The 18,131-nt window shown below is 41.7% G+C and overlaps 1 protein-coding gene and 1 long non-coding RNA gene across 2 annotated transcripts in view; one reads left to right on the plus strand and one right to left on the minus strand.

Annotated features, from left to right (window-relative positions):
* Nucleotides 1-154: 154 nt before the first annotated feature.
* The window catches only part of JAZF1 (JAZF zinc finger 1), a 195,272-nt gene continuing 177,295 nt past the window's right edge, over nucleotides 155-18,131 (minus strand). The window contains exons 4-5 of the mRNA XM_055805871.1: nucleotides 9,585-9,754; nucleotides 155-2,486 (exon numbers count right to left, since the gene is read on the minus strand). Of these exons, the coding sequence (XP_055661846.1) occupies nucleotides 2,310-2,486; nucleotides 9,585-9,754 (347 nt within the window). The 3' untranslated portion in view covers nucleotides 155-2,309. The remainder of the gene's footprint in view (nucleotides 2,487-9,584; nucleotides 9,755-18,131) is intronic.
* LOC129784571 (uncharacterized) lies at nucleotides 10,699-11,465 on the plus strand. Its single transcript, XR_008747452.1, has 2 exons — nucleotides 10,699-10,980; nucleotides 11,197-11,465. It is a non-coding gene; the product is annotated as an uncharacterized LOC129784571 (long non-coding RNA).

The following is an 18,131-nucleotide window of genomic DNA, read 5'->3' on the forward strand; positions in this document are numbered from 1 at the left end:
TGCAGCATTCTGTGTAATTTCGTGCATGATGGTGTAGTGCTTAAGTTGCTTCAGGTGTTTACTGAGTACGGAGTTCGATGATAGCGAAGTAAAATAGACAACTGAAAGACGATATGCAGCCCAAGAACTTCAGCAACGAGCAGAGCAGTCTTTCTAGGTCAGAGGCAGTTTATTTTAAATGTGATTTGATTTACATTTATAAGCAGCTTTCCCGACAGGAATTCTTTAAGTTGCCTTCAGTTCTAAAACAAACCTCTGTCACTTTCAAACTTAAAGTACTTTGTCCCCAACAAAACATATGAAAATATAATTTAAAGCACACTTTTCACAGACACAGTACAATACATTCACTATACACAGTATAACAAAATAGTCCCATCTTTACCTGTTTAATAATACTGTCACGATGAATAGGTAAATAGAAACTGGAATTTCATTTTTATAGTTGAAAGGAATTTACATGCAACAATGATGTTTTACGACTGTTTAGCTGTTGAACGAACTTACCCGGCCTGTAGTTTCTTGCACTAGGAGCAGAGCCAAAACGTAGCTGTCGGCCAGATCTGTTGCCAAAACCGCAGAAGGTGGGAAGCGGCCGCCTGGGGCCTTGTGTGTACCTCTGGCTCTCATGTCTGGATCATCCTTTAAACCCAGCTGACAGCACTGTACAATGCAACCACGGTCACCTCTAGGATTTGAGCAAGTGATGCTTTATTGAAATTTGGGTGTTCTAAACACTCATTAGGATGATTCCTAAGTGTTTGTTTTAACGAGACTTTTACTCTGCTGGAGGATAGGTAACTGTCATCCTTACAAATTTTTCCTTTAAAGCTTTGGAAAAAAGCCAGTGGGAAAGCTCATTCGTCCTTTATCCGAGCTTTCTTTTGCACTTAAAAGAACAGGAAGTAAGCAAGGCGATGGCTGTGCTGAACACAGCGAGTTCCTCCCTAACCCTCGCCATGTAGGAATGAACGCCAAGAATAGCACTTGTGAGAGAAGAATGCTCAAGGCAGGATGGTAAGAAAGAGACGTTCAGGTATGGTCCAGACACGAAGCGCTCTCACGTTGGCTTTTGTTTTAAGTCAGTCTCTGACCACCTGCTGCAAGAAGCACTTAATCTTCAATAAGGCTCGTATGTCATATTTTAGCAAAACTAATCATAAAGCTAAACAGACACTTCCAAGTGGAATGCAGCTACCTGCAATGAGAAGCAAAAAAATGCACAAAGAAAATCTCAAAATACAATGAACGTGAGGGAGAGGCATTAGAAACTCCCTTAGCACAAGTAATAGACCTCCTTAAACCATGCGTGGAATTTTGAATTTTTATTTGCAACCACAGGCACATGCTCGTACAGTAGTTGCAAGAATTGGCAACACATAAAACATTAAATCTGTTGGCAATAGAGAACTACAAAGTGCTTTAAAACTTCATCTGAGATGAAGATAATTGTTTCTCACACACACATAAATTTGCACTTAAGTATTTCCAAGTGTCTTTCTAACAGATAGTTCAGGGGTAAATATTTAGTTGGACTAGGATATTGGTCCTCAAAAGTTTGATGGGCATGAACATAATATGACATCTTGTACAAAAAAAAAAAAGTAATTTCTAACACTAACGTGATTGTTTACTAGATCGAATGGTAAGATTTTCAGCATTTCAAGAGGGAGAAAAAAAAAAGATTTGCAAGATAATATAAAATACAGCAAGCACACCTTTTTATGTATGTTATTTAAGTATGAAAATATTTTTAGCATATTATGTTAAACATTCTTTCTTATTTATATTTCCATTACCTAAAAGACTTGCTACTCCACTGATAACTCCGTTATGTAAGGCATGTTAACTAGAGTTTGACGAGGGTGGTATTGGTTTGGTTTTGCACACACAGTGACAGATGCATCGAAAGTCTTCATCACATTACAATCTCGAACAGATGTCAGTGCCAAGCTCTCCTCTTCTCACTCCTATTCAACACTTCAGTACAACTAAATATGCAATGCCCCCCCCCAATTTTGTGGGTTTTTTTGTTGGTTTGTTTTGTTTCGGAGAAAAATGTTCTTTAGAACCTATAGCTTTTATAGCACCTTATCTCAAAGTAATGAAAATGGGTATGATGATTACATGTGCAAATGTACAAAAATCATTACCTCTACAAAGATACATCATTCCAAAATTACAGAAAATTTTAAAGCATGCATTTAATTTTTTTGAAGGGTTGCTGAATGCTTCCCCTGAAAAAGGTGGCTGTTCTCAGAATCAGCAACTGCTGGTGAGGATTTCTTGGCACATTTGTGACCAGCATGTTATTGCTGCATCTTCCTGATAATCTCAGCAGACACGGGGGGATGGAAATTGATTGTGTGGTGCCGCAGGCCCTGAGCTGTCTTGTAACTCTTTCCACAGCGACATTTGAATGGTTTGCGTACACGGATTTGTGTTCTGTGGCCATTCTTGGCGTGGTACTTTATACCGTTCACATTCTGTGAGTGAGAAAGTAAAATGTTAGTGGTCAAGTGGTCTGATGATGGCTTAGCTTCTAGGTAAAAACCGAAAATTGATTGACATTATGGGCAAAGTCACACAAATTGCTAGTAACTCCCGCCAGGTGTTACATGCGTGTTGCGCTTCCAAGATACAAGGTGGGACAAGAAGGCGAATAACCTGTGCAGTTCTAACGTAGGAATCTTCCCTGCCCGGGTAGTCCCGATTTTTATGTCCTGCTGTATAGCACTTTCCAAAAAATACCATTTAATGAGCTCACAGACGGATGTTCTTTGCTTCCTGACATTTTTTCATAAAGCATTGACAGATTTTATTCAGAGTCAGTTGCAATTAAACAAAGAATTGGCATGAAGACTCCAGTCACACTGCTTCCAAAGCCGAAGCTCCCCCCCCCCCCCCCCCCATCATGGTGTTTGTTCCGTTTTGTGTCATTGTTTCTAGAGATGTCTTTAGGCACCAGCAAACTCTGATAGTTTACACATTGCCTCCAAAGAATTAACTGCAGGAAACACTTAAAGAGTTACACAGAGCACACACTTAGAAAATAATGCAGAGAATCTGTCTTCAAAATAGCTATTGTTTGGGAATATTCTACTGCTAGAAGTAGAGCCACGATCTCCACTAGTTTGGAGAGGAAGAGCGAAGGAGGGCACCACAACACACCTGCTGTTACACTAGCAAGGTCAGGAAACTGGCAACACTTTTGCTAGATTAATCAAGAACCTTGCTAAACATACATCACAATTGTACCCCTGCCCTCCTTTTCACGCATTTCTGGCAAAATGGCACAAGCTGCTGTGAACAACCGCTTTAGGTAGGATTTGTCTTACTGGAGTCTCTCTTATCTGCTTGAATTTTTGGATAAATAAGAAACTGTCCTTCATTAGAGCTTCTCCTAGGAATAAACCAACGAAGATGCCAAGACAGCTTGCGACCGAAAGATACAGCGCCAAGGCTCTACTCTGTCCTCTTGAAAGTTTCCAGTTACGTATCTCGGGGTTTTTAAAAAACTATTAAAAAAAGCTAAAATCAGCTAACAGCCTAGATATTAATTAACCCACTAAATCAAGTTTTAGGGATTTTGTCATTGCTGAACCACTGCCTGCTGTTGCACATAATAAAAAGTCCCCTTGGCTCTTTAAGCAACAAGTTGTTTTATCAACGCGCAGCTTACAGTAAGCGTAAGCTCCAGCTTGGAGCTTGCAGCAATTAGACAAGATTGGCAACTTATTTAAAAAAATGGGGGGGGGGGGAGGGGGGGCTTCAGTAAACAGAACAGAGCTACAACTCCTAAAACTTCAGGAGACTGTATACATCAGAAACCAAACCCCAGAAAAGCGCGAGTTCAACACCTTCAATACCACCCTCCTGCCAACGCTTGCCTTTCTCCTCCCCTACTCCTAACCCGAGGCATTGAGTAAGAATCTCAAGCGGTGTGTCCCGCTCCCACGAGACTGTCCCCCCGTGTCCCTGCTCCAACCACAGCTCACAACAGCAGGAAAAAGCAGCATGAGGAACTTGCAGCTCCCGTGAGGAAGGCAGGGAGGACTGTTACTGCAAGAGAAACAACCCAGTCGCCTGGAGGGCTACAGTGTGCTCATCTTACAATGCCAAATGCACTTCCGTATTTATTACAGTTAACTGCCATGGCAGCCACGCATTTTTAATCTTTAAGCAAAAATAGTTACCTGGTTTCAATCAGAGTTGAGTGTGGTGCTGTTCTAGTCAGAACCCTGAATGCCCAGCGCAGTCTGTACTGCTAAAGTGGCATTTTAGGGCAGCCTGGGTGCCTGGAGAGGTTGATTTGTGAAAACCCTTTACAGAAAAAAATTTAGCCTAAAAATCCACCCTGGAAAAAGGGTATGGTGCAAGGCTGCAAGCAGCTGCTCTACCCACAAATGCAGGTTTCTCTCCTCTACAGCATTCAGGCACTGAATCCTCACTTGAAGTTGCAAATCCAGCCCCAAACCTGTTCTTTACACCCTTAAAAATACCGGACAACTGCGGCACAGCTGTCATCTGAGACGGAGACAAGAATCTTCAGTCTCCAACACAAACCAGACATCGATAGGAGCCTTTAGTGCAGGTTACTTCTGGGTGAAAAGCATGCAGAGGAGGCAGAATGCTGCACCGCCGAGACAGACGGGAGCACAGCAAAGCTACAAATCATCCTTAAGAGCAGTCAAGCGAATTCCCTGTTAAGTAATCTGAGATCCTGAGGCAGCTTTTAGATGGTTTTGCACATCGTCACAACCTGTTGGGGTGAGGGGGCCAGGAATGTCACTGGATGGCATGGGGACTGTCATCGGGCATCTGTCAACATCTAAGTACCGTTAAGGACCTGCACCGGCAAAGAAGAGAAAAGCTGGGGGTGATGTGCTAAACTTTTGCTGCTGCAGTAAAATTTTCAAAACAAAGCTATCCCCAAACCCAATACACATTCTGGAAACTACACAAACCTGTTTAGATTTTTAATGTTTGTAAGAAATCACTTCAAGACACTTTTAAACCAGTATAAACTGCTACAGATGCCATAAATCTGCAATCACGGTTATCCTCGCTACTCCATTCCAATGGCACTCTTCTCCTGACCCAGATTTTTTAATGATCCAGTTAACCTCAGGTACACCACGTGCCTTGATGAAGGGAGAGAAGTACTTTCAGGCAGAAAAATTTAAGGAAATGCTAAACCAGAAACCTATGTGGGATGAATTGGGCCATGGAAAGTTTGAAAAATAGTAAACCACGCAGAGTATGAAGAGTTTGTATAACATGAAATTTGATCTGTACTCCTGTCTAAAAGAAAACTGTTGTTTGAATTACAGTTGATTCTTCAGCACTTTTTCCACTGCTGTAATGTAAACACTTTGTTGTATGTCTGGGCTGAGATTGTTGAGGTATGGCAAAAGCCACTGCCAAACTCATACATCACTTTTATTGTTCTGGTTACTTAGGTTGCTCATTATTTACTCTCACAAATGACTGAGGAAGAAGATGGCAGTATAGAAGGGCGCTTACAATCTTAAACAGGAGGAAACAATTATTAACCTGGGACCAGATCAGGAAGAGATAGAGAAGTTCAGACTGGCACAACCTGGTCTGCATGGCCACGAGGACACTTGCTGGGCAGGGACCCCTGTGTGGCCACACCTGTACCACGAAGCCGCTGCACTGCACAGAGCTTGCCACCCTGTTCAAGCAGGAACAGAGACATCAAGGATGGTTTGGGAGGATTTCTTGTTTCAGACTTGGACATTCGCAGATGTTTTTGTATCTCCTGCCTCTTCCTCCTGCAGTTTTCTTTGTGGGTCCTGTTCCTCTTTGCTCAACTTACAAGCTCTGGCTTGCTCCTTTCTTTCAAGTAAATTCCCTTCTTCCCCTCTCTCGCGTCAATATTCTCCCTCCCTAAGCTCTAGTAAGTCTCACTGACCTTAGATCAACCTTACCAGGGGTCTGTCCCACCCGACGGGCCTAGGACCCTCATGCCATTACCTGCCAGAAAGACAAGCCCAATGCCTCGGCGTTCCTGGAAGGTACCACTTCTCTTGCCCAAAGCCAAAAAGCAGTCATGCATATAAGCGACGTTTCGTACGCACAGAAATCTATTATTCTTCCATTACTGTATTTGCAGAAACTAGAAAAATTATGACAAATACTCTAGGGTTTTCTCTATAATAGTATCTATGCATTATTTGTGGGTGGGTTTTTTTTCCGTATCTATTATGTATCAAACTTCATTTGCTCTTTGGAAGTTGCCTGAATAACTTTCTCTACATCACATACACATTTTGAATGCCCTTCTCCAGAGCTACAGACCAAATAACTGGCACACATAGGTAGTACTGAACAAAAGGCAAACCAATGCCACCTTCACCAATCCACACTTCAGCTTCTAGGGGTAGCGTTTTGCAAAGCATGTTAACTGCTCAACGCCACGTGCTTCTGGACAGGACACCGAAACGTGGATGTAAATCCAAAATCTGGTGAGGGTGAACTCCAGAGAAACAAGGCTAAGACCTTGGTGTTCCTTTGACTCATGCAGATGATTTTCTACAAATCAAATCCAACGCGTCAAATACAAATCATATGAATAAAAATTAATGCATAAACAGCAAACTGTAAAATACTTATAGTTTGTTCTCTAGGTCAGTAAGCATAATTAGAGAAGAAGAAAGCAAGCTTCAGAAATTAGTTTCAGAGGCTTGTGTTTGAAGCATGTAGAAGCCAGCGCGCTCCAGATTCATTTAGCCGTTTCTGCCTATCCCACAAACAAATTTACGCATCATTAAAAAAACTTTCTTTTTTTCCTCAGAATCTTTGGCTCCTTAAGAAAATCTGTGCCATACGATATAGAGCACCAACACATATTATAAGCAAGCAATCTTCTTTCTTAAAAAAATAAAAGTTCCTGAAGAACAACTACATGTTTATGACTCACTTCTGCTGCACTGCCTGTGGGAAACTGCCAAGAGATAGCAGCTGGGCGGGAGGCCAGTAGGGTCTTCTGATACTCATCTGGGCTTGTGTATAAACATGTTCCCATTACAGTTTCCATTGTCCGTCCCAGCCCATTCCTTGGGAGTATTTGTTGTACTCATTCGTGCCTTATTTACCTTTCCATAATGACTTTTCAGCGCAGAGGCCGTCTTTTACCCTTGTACATTGTTTGCAAAAAGGAGCCCCATCCCTACTGGGTCCTTTAAGCAGTACTGTAATACAAATAACATACCTAAAAATAACACTTTTGCTTCTCAAACGTACGTCACCTCAGGCCAGACAAAAGAAAACTGTGTATATCCTCCTTTCCTCCTCGCTCCCTAAAGGAATGCATCCTTTCTCAGCCGTAAAGCGAGCCTGGCAATTACTGTATGTGCACGTCCCTGTTCCTGTTTGGAGCACTATAATTGTTTTACAGCCCTGACTGTGATTATCCAGTACCTACCAGAAAATCCCAGTGCTTTGATCACAGGACTCCCTACCCAGCCTCTGCAAATAATTCATCAGAGTTGGGGGTTAAGCAGAAGGAAGATGAAGAGGAAACAAGCAACACAGCTGACACAAAGCTAAAAGGAAGGAAACAATGATAAAAATGTAAAAAGAAAAAAAATCAGGCCGAAAAGAAAAAAGGAGGAAACAGAGCCCACAGAAAAGAGGAATGAGGTGAGCCAGAGTTTAAGGACGTGTGTTCTGCTATCAGGACGAAATGGAGACGAGTCCCTGAGGAAAATATGGTACTTCTCATTTGCTGCTGTGCTCTGTCTGCAGCCTCTCTAAGGGTTGTTAATTTGTTCCCCGCCCGACTGTTCTAATAGTAACGGTGTACAAGATACCCCTTAGACAGTCCTCAGCGTCTGAGATGGAGGTAGTGAGATAGCAGAGGCAGGCAGAAACAGCTTGCTTATTTGGGCAATAAAAAGACAGAGGGCTGGCAGTCAAACAGAGAACAGACAGGATATAGCAAATTACAGGGTTCTTCTAGCCTTGGCCATTAAGTGCATGTTTTCTGCAACGCATAGATGCCCTGTGGGCACAGTGACTTCTAACGATCACCACGGCTTGTTTGCTTCCTGAGCTAGGGATTTAGCTTTTATACTACAGCCTTCATCTGGCACAGCTTCTACCACACGCAAGAGAAGTATTAATCCTGAATAACACGGGTACATCTGCAAAGTAAGGCTCGCAAATAGTCCGAAAACATCCTGCCCTCTGCCCTGCCCCTGGAGATGGTGCCCGGTTTTCCCTGTCACCGAAGAGGAGAATAACCACTACATAGCCCAGGCTAAGCTCTGCAAAAAAAGACTTGGTATGCCACTAAGAATTGAGCACGCTGCTTTCCTGCTCACGTTTTAAGGAAGTATTGTCAGTATTACCTGATCTGTACAGGAATCCGAGTCCTGTGATCTGCTGCTATGGGAGCTGCTGCAGTCCAGAACAGCTGCAGCATTACTGAAACACGTTTTCATCCACTACATGGTTTCATGCACAGTTTATTCATTCTTGTCACAACTGTTTTATCTCAAATGTTACTGGTCTTCCTATATTTCTTTCATATTACTGTTCTCTTTTAAGTCCCTACTTGTCAGTTATTTAAAGGAGAAGCCATAAAATAAAACTAGTACAAAACCAACCCAACCGCTACTGCTTTTTCTAGGGTATAGGTCAGTGGTTGAGTTTTCCAGTACTTCATGCAAAAACTTCAGAAAATGATCTAGAGGAACTGTGCCAACATGCTATTTCTGTTCCCAAATGTCAGTGACTATAGAATGCCATACTGAAGTCCAAGCTGTTCAATACAATTTCATCGGTCTCTCCACTGGTTCACGCGAAGCCACACTCCTGTCCTCACATCATGGCATGTTCTATACAGTCCAGCTCAAGGTTCAAAGTTAAAGACGTTTCACCCCCATAAACAGACATAAATTTCTCATGATGAAGAGTATTTAAAAGGGCAGGGGTTGGAATTGTTTCCCAGTGTGTCACACAGAGGGATGCGAGCCCTGCACGCAGGGCAGATGCGCTGACGGCTGTGCAGGGGACAGACACAGGGACTCAGACCCAGAATTTCTCCAAGGCTCTGCCTTCCTGAGGTGACCTCTGACTTGCAAGACGTTAACCACCATTTCCTGCACATCACCTTTACCAGGAAAAGCACCCAGGGCACAGTCTGGCACCCAGAGCCAGCATCTCTAGCAGTTAAGCGGAGGAATTCATTCTGGCACGGACGGGCATAAGCTTTTTATTTAGTGTCTCTGAAAGAGACCCAGGAGATTATTTTGCTGGTAGTACCTTCTGCATTCTGCAGTTAATTTGTCTGAACAACAGAAAGCTAGTTAAAATTTGTAAAGCAAAAGAGTCACTATGTAATTTCTCTTGACAGATAGGGCTGCAAAAGGCTACATCCTTTGTAAAACTGGTAACCTGGCTGTGCTTGAAAGGAAACCAGTGACTAAAACGTGTTCTCTGCTAAAATACCACACAAATAAATGCAAAATGTCTATTAAATGAGAAAGGTACAGACTGATTTTCGAGGCTCCCCCCCCCAGCGGGACATGAGGTAGGTCTGCACTACTGCTTACCTTGTATCTTTTTTTACATCCAGGAACAGGACAGGCAAATGGTTTCTCGTCCCCTCCATTCATGCACATTGAACTAAGGATAGCTTCAGAGCTGATAGCGCTTTCTGTAGTCCAGGACTCATCACTGTCTGATTCTTCATAGTCTACTTCCTCCTCATCATATTCGCTACCTAGAAGAGCGGGGTAGTGAGATAAAACAAGAATAAATAAGAGCACAGCAAGATAACACATTCTGCATTTATTACATCAGTTACAGTGACTTGTAATTTCCCCACTTTTGTCTTTGCTGGAAGACAGTTATTTTTAATTTTATAAACCTATCTTTCTTGCAGTTATTTATTCCTTCATAAAGACATCAGTCGTTCTCTTTCTAATAACCAGGACAGGCATTATTAATATATCTTCATAAACTGCTAACTGCGTGGCACAGAAAGTTCAAAGGACTGATTTTAAAATGCAGTTTCATTACTCCTCAAACACCAGGATCCTTCCGTCTTTCCCAGTGCCCAAACAGCAAATGTGGTCTGTGTCCCGTCCCCCCCACCCTGCAACTAAAGCTAATTTTAAGGCTTTTCTTTATGCAATACAATACTGAAGAGCGTAATTCTACAGATCATAAACAGTGTAAAATAATATGTTGACAAGTCCTAATGCATTTACTAGCCCTTTGGAATTAATAGGAATTATAGCACAACATTAATAAGAATTATATTGTAGCAATTATGGTTGTGAAATTCATTCCCTCAGGTGTGGGGATAAATTGCATTGTGTGGCTGCCCTGAACAGACCGCATTATGTTCCAGATATGCTATGACAGCCATTAGAGCAGCTGGTGCTGAGTTTATTTATTATTTTTAATTGCAATAACTATTAATGAAATCCTCTGAAGAAGTTAAATGTGGAACAAGAGAAATTAGGAAAGCAGAATTCCAACTATAAAAATACAGTTAAAAGAAAAAAAAAAGAAAAAAAAGCAGGGGAGGGAAGAGCCCCAGCTGATTAAAAAGAAAATATATGCACAGAGGGGGAGAGAGGGAAAGCCGAGGGAAACTTCTGTGGTGTCAGCAGGAGGTGGTGCTGTGTTTCCCCTCCCCTTTCTTCTTTCCCTTTCCCAGCTCTGCTAAATTTTATCCTTTCTGCTGAAAGACGATTTGGCTCCCAGTGCTGGAATAGCTCCCGTTACTAAAGACAGTTATGTGACACTTGCATGGCTCTGTTTGCTTCCCCTATATGCCCTTTAAGTGCATGCCTCTACGCAGCTCTACGCACCGAGAAGAAAATGCAGACAGATGCCTCATGGCGCTTTAAAAAAGAAACGTCCCGACTTTACGATAAAGGAAATCTGTGCTGCAACGTACAGTGGGGTGTCTTTGGTGTTTTTTTGCTTCTGCTGCAAGTAAAGTACACACCTATCATTTCAAATTTTTCCCTTCAGCTTCCCCTTCCCCCAGTCCTCTCCCTCAGACTCGGCACCTCTCCATCACTGAGTAAAAACGCGTGTCAACTGGTAGCTGCAAGTACTCAGGGTTCCTGAGCTTTAATCAGACACTGTAAGTTCGCTTACAGATGTCAGGCTATCCACATTTCTTTCCTGTGGTTTTCATCTGTACAGGGTGGTGCGCAGATGAGGAAAGATGGATGGTTTCCCACCGTCAACAACTGTCGACATGAGTGCACGCACACACGCTCTGCAGAACATCTGGAAAACTCTGCCCTGCTGACTGCGACTCCTTATCCCACACCAAATGAGTGAAAGCCAAAGAAAGCATTATTGACCTCTTAAAATATTTCTGAACTCTAGGAACAGTTAACCTAAAATGAAGTTAAGAGTTGTTATAGTTTAATTAACTAATAAAAAAATGGAGGCAAAACCGCAACTCTGCTTCTACGATTTCCTGCCCTTGATTGTATCTTGATGGAAAAAATTCCTCAAGCTGTTCCTTTCAAACTTTTTAGCTCAGTGGGGTGTTTTTTTTTAAGCAAATGCAACAGAAAACCCTATTGTAAATACATGTATGCACTCCTAGGATGAGAAAATATACAACAATTCCAAACACTGATACCAACAATTTCTGTCATTATAATTGCCCTCCTTGTAAGCCCCCTTAAAGAGGGGGTGATTTCCTCCCAAATAGGATTTTGTCCTCCCAAAGAAAACAGCATTTGAGACCGTACAACATCTACTAAAGATATCACTACCTTTAGTGATAACAAGGAGAATGCTTTTATAAAACAACAATCGGTGCTTTATAGAACTTCATATGCAATATGGCACGTAAGGGAGAAGATAAACAGAACAGTAGGGAAAGGCGGTGATCATTGCAATTACGCATTTCCATTAGTTTTCCCGTACTTTCAGGGCATCCTTTCAATTTTTCTAGTAACTTGGTACAGTAAGACCCAATAGTGTAACAACTTTTGTCTGTATTTCACTTGCAGGTAGACTCACTGAAGGAGAGAGACAGAAGAGACCAAAATGCCGGCATAAGCATCTGTGAGATCAGACCATCCCTGTGGTTTTCTTTTAATTAGCTTACCTGAACAAAAATGAAACATTTTGTCTAGTATAGTTTTTTAAACAGCATAAGCTAATGCTCCGTTATTCTAAGTTTTTATATTCAGACTTATCACTACAGATTTTGCAAATAGGACAAGCTTTTTCAAGTGTGAAAAACCATGTAAATATATATTTCTTCTTGCACAAAACGGTAATACTAATGGTACCAAACACCTGAAAGGCATATTACTTTAAACAAAGCTGGAACTGCAGTCTATCAGTGCTTTTATCTAACAGAGTCCTACCGAACTAAATTGCTTGCTCTTTCTTAAAAAAAAATAAATTAAAAATCCCTACATGTTTTTAAGAGGGTCCTGGAATAAAAAAAAATGCAAAAACCTTACTGTCTTGAAAAAATTAATTAGCAATAAAAAAATGATCCTTTAAATAATTATGTTGTTTCAGTTGTCATAGAAAAAACAACCCTGCTTTAGTCAGGCTTTTAACTGATTCTGCCTCAGAATTTAATTTCCTTGGTTGTCAATGTCTAAGGGCAGCAACCCATGTGGTGCCTCACTGACTGTGTGCAACACATTAGAGGGGGTCGAGGGGGGCGGGGGGGAAGAGAAAAAACAAAAAGCACAACACACAGGTTGGTGCTGCCATAATAAACAGCCCCTAGATGAGGTATTTTAATTAAGTACTGTAAGGCTGAGGACGGTGGCTTTGCGAAGCCATTCCCACGCCGAGCAGGAGTCCCTGGACCCGTCAGGTGTCCGAACAGCAACTCCAGCTTGGGGCAGCTTGCCAGGGTACCAGCGGTATGCTGAAGGGGAAGCTCACAGCAGTGCACTTTGATCAACATATAGCTTGCTTGTGTTCTTTTTTTTGGAAACTCGGTTAGCATTTCACAACAATCATTGTTAATATTTATTTCGTAAAAGGAAAAAAAAAGCAACCACCTTTGCATCTAACCTATGGGCTGCTCCAGAGCGTAACAACTGCGTGACCTGGACAAGTATTTGCAATAACTCTTTAAGAGAGCTCCAAAAGAGAGATGGCTCGCTGATCTCTGCTTGGATATCGCCATGCACATGGAAAACAGGACACTGCTGGGGCACGCTGCCCTTCGGGGGCACTGAGCACCTGTGCTCATGGCTTTACCGTTTGCCGTCATGCTTGGAGGCAGAGAGATCATTCGCCCATCAGTGCTCGAAGGAAAAATATCAGAATTAGGCTTCAGAAGACTGAGTAACAAAAAAACTCCCCCAAAACTCAACACCACACATTTCTCTAAGATCAAGTGTCTAAATATCTAGAGGGGAAAGGCCCACAGAGAAGCACAATGTTTCAGCAAGGCCGTGTACAAATACACAGTATCACCTGGACTAAATACTCGTTCTGCAACAGCAAGAAAACAGCCTTCTCCACCCCTCTCCTCTGGCAACGCGCCTTCTGCAGCTCTTCGCTAGCTCACTGCCGTTCGCCATATCCAGTTTCACCGTCTGGCTTTCATTCAGAGACCAAATATAGTTCTACCTCAGCCCAACCTAAACCCACTGCTTTCTTGTCCAAATTGCTTTATTGTCCAAATGACTCAGTAACGTCTTCCTAATATCGGCCCGCCCTCACATCCAATATTCCCTCAATCCTGGCCCACAGAGCCATTTCCCCTCTCCTCGCTCCACTGGCCTTGCCAAAAGGTTCACCTCATCTGTGCTGCCCCCAGCAGATTTAAAAAAAAATGAAAGAAAACACAGGCAAGGAAAGAACGCCAGCAGTTTGTTCCCCCCTGGAAGTTTCCATGCTCGAAGAGGAGGTGGACTCCACTGGTGGCGATGGCCTTGAAGCAGACACAGCTCGCACAGCATGACATATCAGAGCCAGGTACTACAGCAAATTACTAGTTATGAAAAGACAGAAAACATAGCGGGTCACAAAGTATTTTGGCAAGTTATTTCTCTTTCAATTTTGATGCTGCATTTAAAGACAACCCGTCACAAATGAGAAGGCTGCCTGCAACACAGCAGTTTACTTGCCAAAAGTAAACACATGCACAAAAAGGGAAGATGATTACTGCCTGCATGGTAACAAGTCTTTCTAGTGTGATGAAAAGCGAAGTTGTACCATAAAGACTTGCTCTACTTCTTTCAGTCAGTTTTGCTATCAAAATCAGCAAGAACATCACTTAATCCTGCAGCAAAGATCTCACCTCTTGAATGCCCATCTACTACTTTTTTCCAGGAGATGAAGTCAGTAGTTTAAATAGCTGAGAAACGTTTTGCGGAGTTAATCATTTGACAATTACAACAGACAACATCCCAGCTACGCTGCTGAAAATCTGGAGCCTTATCTTTTATGTTGCTGGGGTTTATTTGGTATTCACACCACTGCAGCCAAAATAAATTCTGATTTTTGCGTGACTGAATTCATTCCACCATGAGATCTACAGAGGATTTTTTCCCTTAACTTTGAATGAATCTTAAATCTAGCAGGTGCACAAGACAAAGCTGATTAAAACCAGCACAAGCTGTGCGTGCTATTACAATGAATATGATCTATCTCGACCTCTGATCAAGAACATTACGAGTCCTTCCTTTCTCCTCCCATGAAGAAAAACAAACCTAAATCATACTTGCCAATTATTTTTGTGACCAGAAAGCATACATTTAAGCATACAATTAATAACTATGAGCAAATAGCTTACTACAGTGGGGACCAACATTGCTAGTGTCACTAAAAGTTCATGGTAATTCCAATGATCTCTCATAAAAATTCAGTTTCACACTTTGTCCCGCACGGGACTTGCAGTTTGTATTTCATAGAAACAGTTTTATGAGAGCACTTTTTATGTTATGAAGTTTCCATTCCCATACACTATGACAGCTTCCTTGATAAAAAAGGTGAATTATTAATATTATGTGAATTTTGGTCTAACACTAAAGCACATTTATGGATTTGTCAAACTTCTTCCCTCTGTGCCCACTGACGCACACAGTCTCCTCCACGCTCACCAGCAGGGAGAACGTTCCCACAGCTGATACTCATTGCTGATACAAAGATGTATCAAGTAGTTAAAGATGAAATATTCTTCCTTTGTATAAAGCACAGGAAATAAATGCTAGGGGCAGTGAAATACAAAACAGTTAAACAACATACATCACGGCTCCTATGCCGGTCTAGAAGCTGCAGCAGAACTCTCGGCTGTGAGCTGAGTACGGGTGGCACAATGTCTACTCGGGCAACAAATTTCAGACCCTGGATCATCCAAACAGACTAAGCCAGGGTTTTTCCTTCGCTTGCTTGTTTGTTTTGGGGGCAGGGGGAAAAGGGAACTCAGAGGACAAAAAGTACTTCCCAGCCTTTCTGAAAGGTCCATTCTGATTAATTTCTTGTCTTTTCAAAAATACTTTAATCATTCATGTCCACAAAGGTGGTGTAAATGTACATGTAAATACAACTGAAGAAACCCCACAGTGGTTTAAGCAGAGCACTGTGTAGCGCTGCACACTGGTATTTCCAATTTCAAGTGCAATGCCAGGGTTTGGATTGAGCACCTACGTAACACCAGCAGTAGGTTCACCACTGTGAAGGCTGGAGCCTTCCTTCCGCCAACAGGCACAAGTACACCCAGCTAAAAGTTTTCTCTCTTATCCCAGTAAGTATCTCAACCTCGTTCCTGGAAGAGGAGAGGCAAATCTGTTCTCAAAGCCAACCGCATGCTTGGCAGCTCTGCTGTCACTCGAGGGAGCTGCTTGAGATGGTTATGGTTTGTCAAACGGGCACTTGCCAAGGCTGGCAGAGACCTCCATCCCTCTGCACGATCACAAAAGAGCCATCAAAATAGCAACTGCAACTTACTATTGACTTGGCCTTGTGCTGAGCCCTGCACAGCAGGTCCCACGGGCTGTGTGGTCTGCAGCGGTTGCTGCCAGGCTGCTCTTACACACACTCACGTCCCTCATCTTGCACTTCAGCCGTTGCCATTGCCACCATCCTACTCTTCCTTACGACACTAGCCAGAGCAGGATCAGGCCAGAAAAACATCTTCTGGAGAAACCACCCTTCCTTGCAGTCCTCCCCTAGCTCAGACCAAGTATCAAGCGCTAAATAACAAGCTGTTTAGGAACTATCACTACTCGGAAGAACTAATTTTCTATTGTCTCTGGATGAAGCAAGGCTCAGTTAGTGAATAACCATCAAGAGAATTTTAAAAATGTACCTCATGTAATGCTGCGAATATGGATTCAAATACAAAAGGCAATATGGTTTTTAATATTATTTTTATGCACAAGGTACTTATAAAAGCACTAGAGAAAATGAGTTAAGACCAAAAAAAAAATATACTTTTCCTTGTTTGTTTGCATCATTTGAAGAGTAACTTTCAGCCAGTAGGGTCTGCTACACCAAAGAAGGGAACATTTAAGCAAGCAAGGATATAGGTGGATGTTTCTGGACACCCTCAACTCCTTCTCACAGTCACCACACAACTGGCAACTGAAACTTGCACAGTGACAGAGACAGTGTGAAAAGGTACTTTGCAAAGCAGTTCTGGAGGGTGGTACCTCAAACAGGATGAACCCACAAGTAGTTATGCACCCAATCCACGGATAATGTTGGTGTTTTAAATGCTATGGTAGACAGGTCAAGTCCAACGTTTCAAATCACCTTTAGTTTTCGTTTCAATGCTCAATGTAAGCACATGAAGAATTTTAAGTGACTGAAAATATATTCAATTACACTTTGGAAAGCACACAGATGTTTCAGATCCTATAGGTAAAACGCAGAACTGAATATACTGTATTTTGGTATAGAATGATTGCAGCTGAGCTAGCCTATATGGGAAATGACCCTAAAATCCTGGTGGTAAAAGGCTAAAATGATAAAGGTACAAAATATACATAAAGGTTTTTATTTAAAGTACTATTAGTATAACATTAGTATTATATATTCTTACGCACTGTCAGAAAAATTGGGAACTACTTACACGTGAGGTCTGCTCTCCGTCTTGGGCTACAAGAGAAACAAAACTAGTAACGCTCAGGTTTAAAAAAGTAGTCCTCCAGAGCCAATACAGGGGTTGGTAGAGCAGCTGGACTCTCATCTGGCCTTAGCAGCAATTGTATGCCATTTCCTATTTTGATGTACCCGTATCTTCATATCGGTATAGGAAAGAACAGTCTTTAAAACTAAGGCACAGAAAATCCCAACCCAGAGATTATAAATCCACTAAAAGGCGCCTGCACACCTATATAAGCAGATATGTTACAACTTATTGAATGTATAAATGTATGCAAATAAAAAAATGTAATAAGCCAAATAAGAAAAAAAAAAATTGCCACTTCCAATTACTTTACTTGCAAAACAGCAACTAATCACAAAAACATGCATGTAAAGAACTGACTCTGGAAAAAAACAGTCAACTGATACCACGGCATGTGTTTTGTAGAACAGGACTTTCTGAGAACGCTGCAGAGGTGCTAAAGCAAATTGTTATAATGTCACTGCACAATGTGCTGTTGAGGTTTTATGGTCACACTGCGCCAATAGTCTCGGGAAGTTATTTTGCATTCTTATATAAACTTTTTTCCCCAATCCTGTTTTCCACAAAAAAGGGCTTTCAATAATGTACAATCTTCTGTTTATATGTAGTACAGGAAAAACATGATAAACCCAAGAACACAATCTCTACTTTAAACATATTTTAAAACTAGGTTTCTACAACTCCATGTAAACAATAAGCTGTTAAATGCTCACCAAAAAAGAGAAAAACCTTCCTGCAATTAAATGGCAATGTTTTACACAGCACTTTCTTAAAATCACAAAAATAAAAAAAGTAAATAAATAAATCAATCCAGCAGACCCCTCCCCACTGGAGGCTTAACCTGCAAATTAATGTAACAGTAATAAAACCTATGCCAGCTGGAATCCTTTCTTTCTCTGGCTTTGGCATGAGCAGCAAGAGCAGGTATATGTTTGAAGAAAAACAAAGTAGGACATTTTCCACCTTCAGTCACAGGATGTTAATTGAACTCTGGCAAATGTTTAAA

The sequence above is a fragment of the Falco peregrinus genome, chromosome 5 (assembly GCF_023634155.1).
Source record: "Falco peregrinus isolate bFalPer1 chromosome 5, bFalPer1.pri, whole genome shotgun sequence".
Classification (NCBI taxonomy): Eukaryota; Metazoa; Chordata; class Aves; order Falconiformes; family Falconidae; genus Falco; species Falco peregrinus.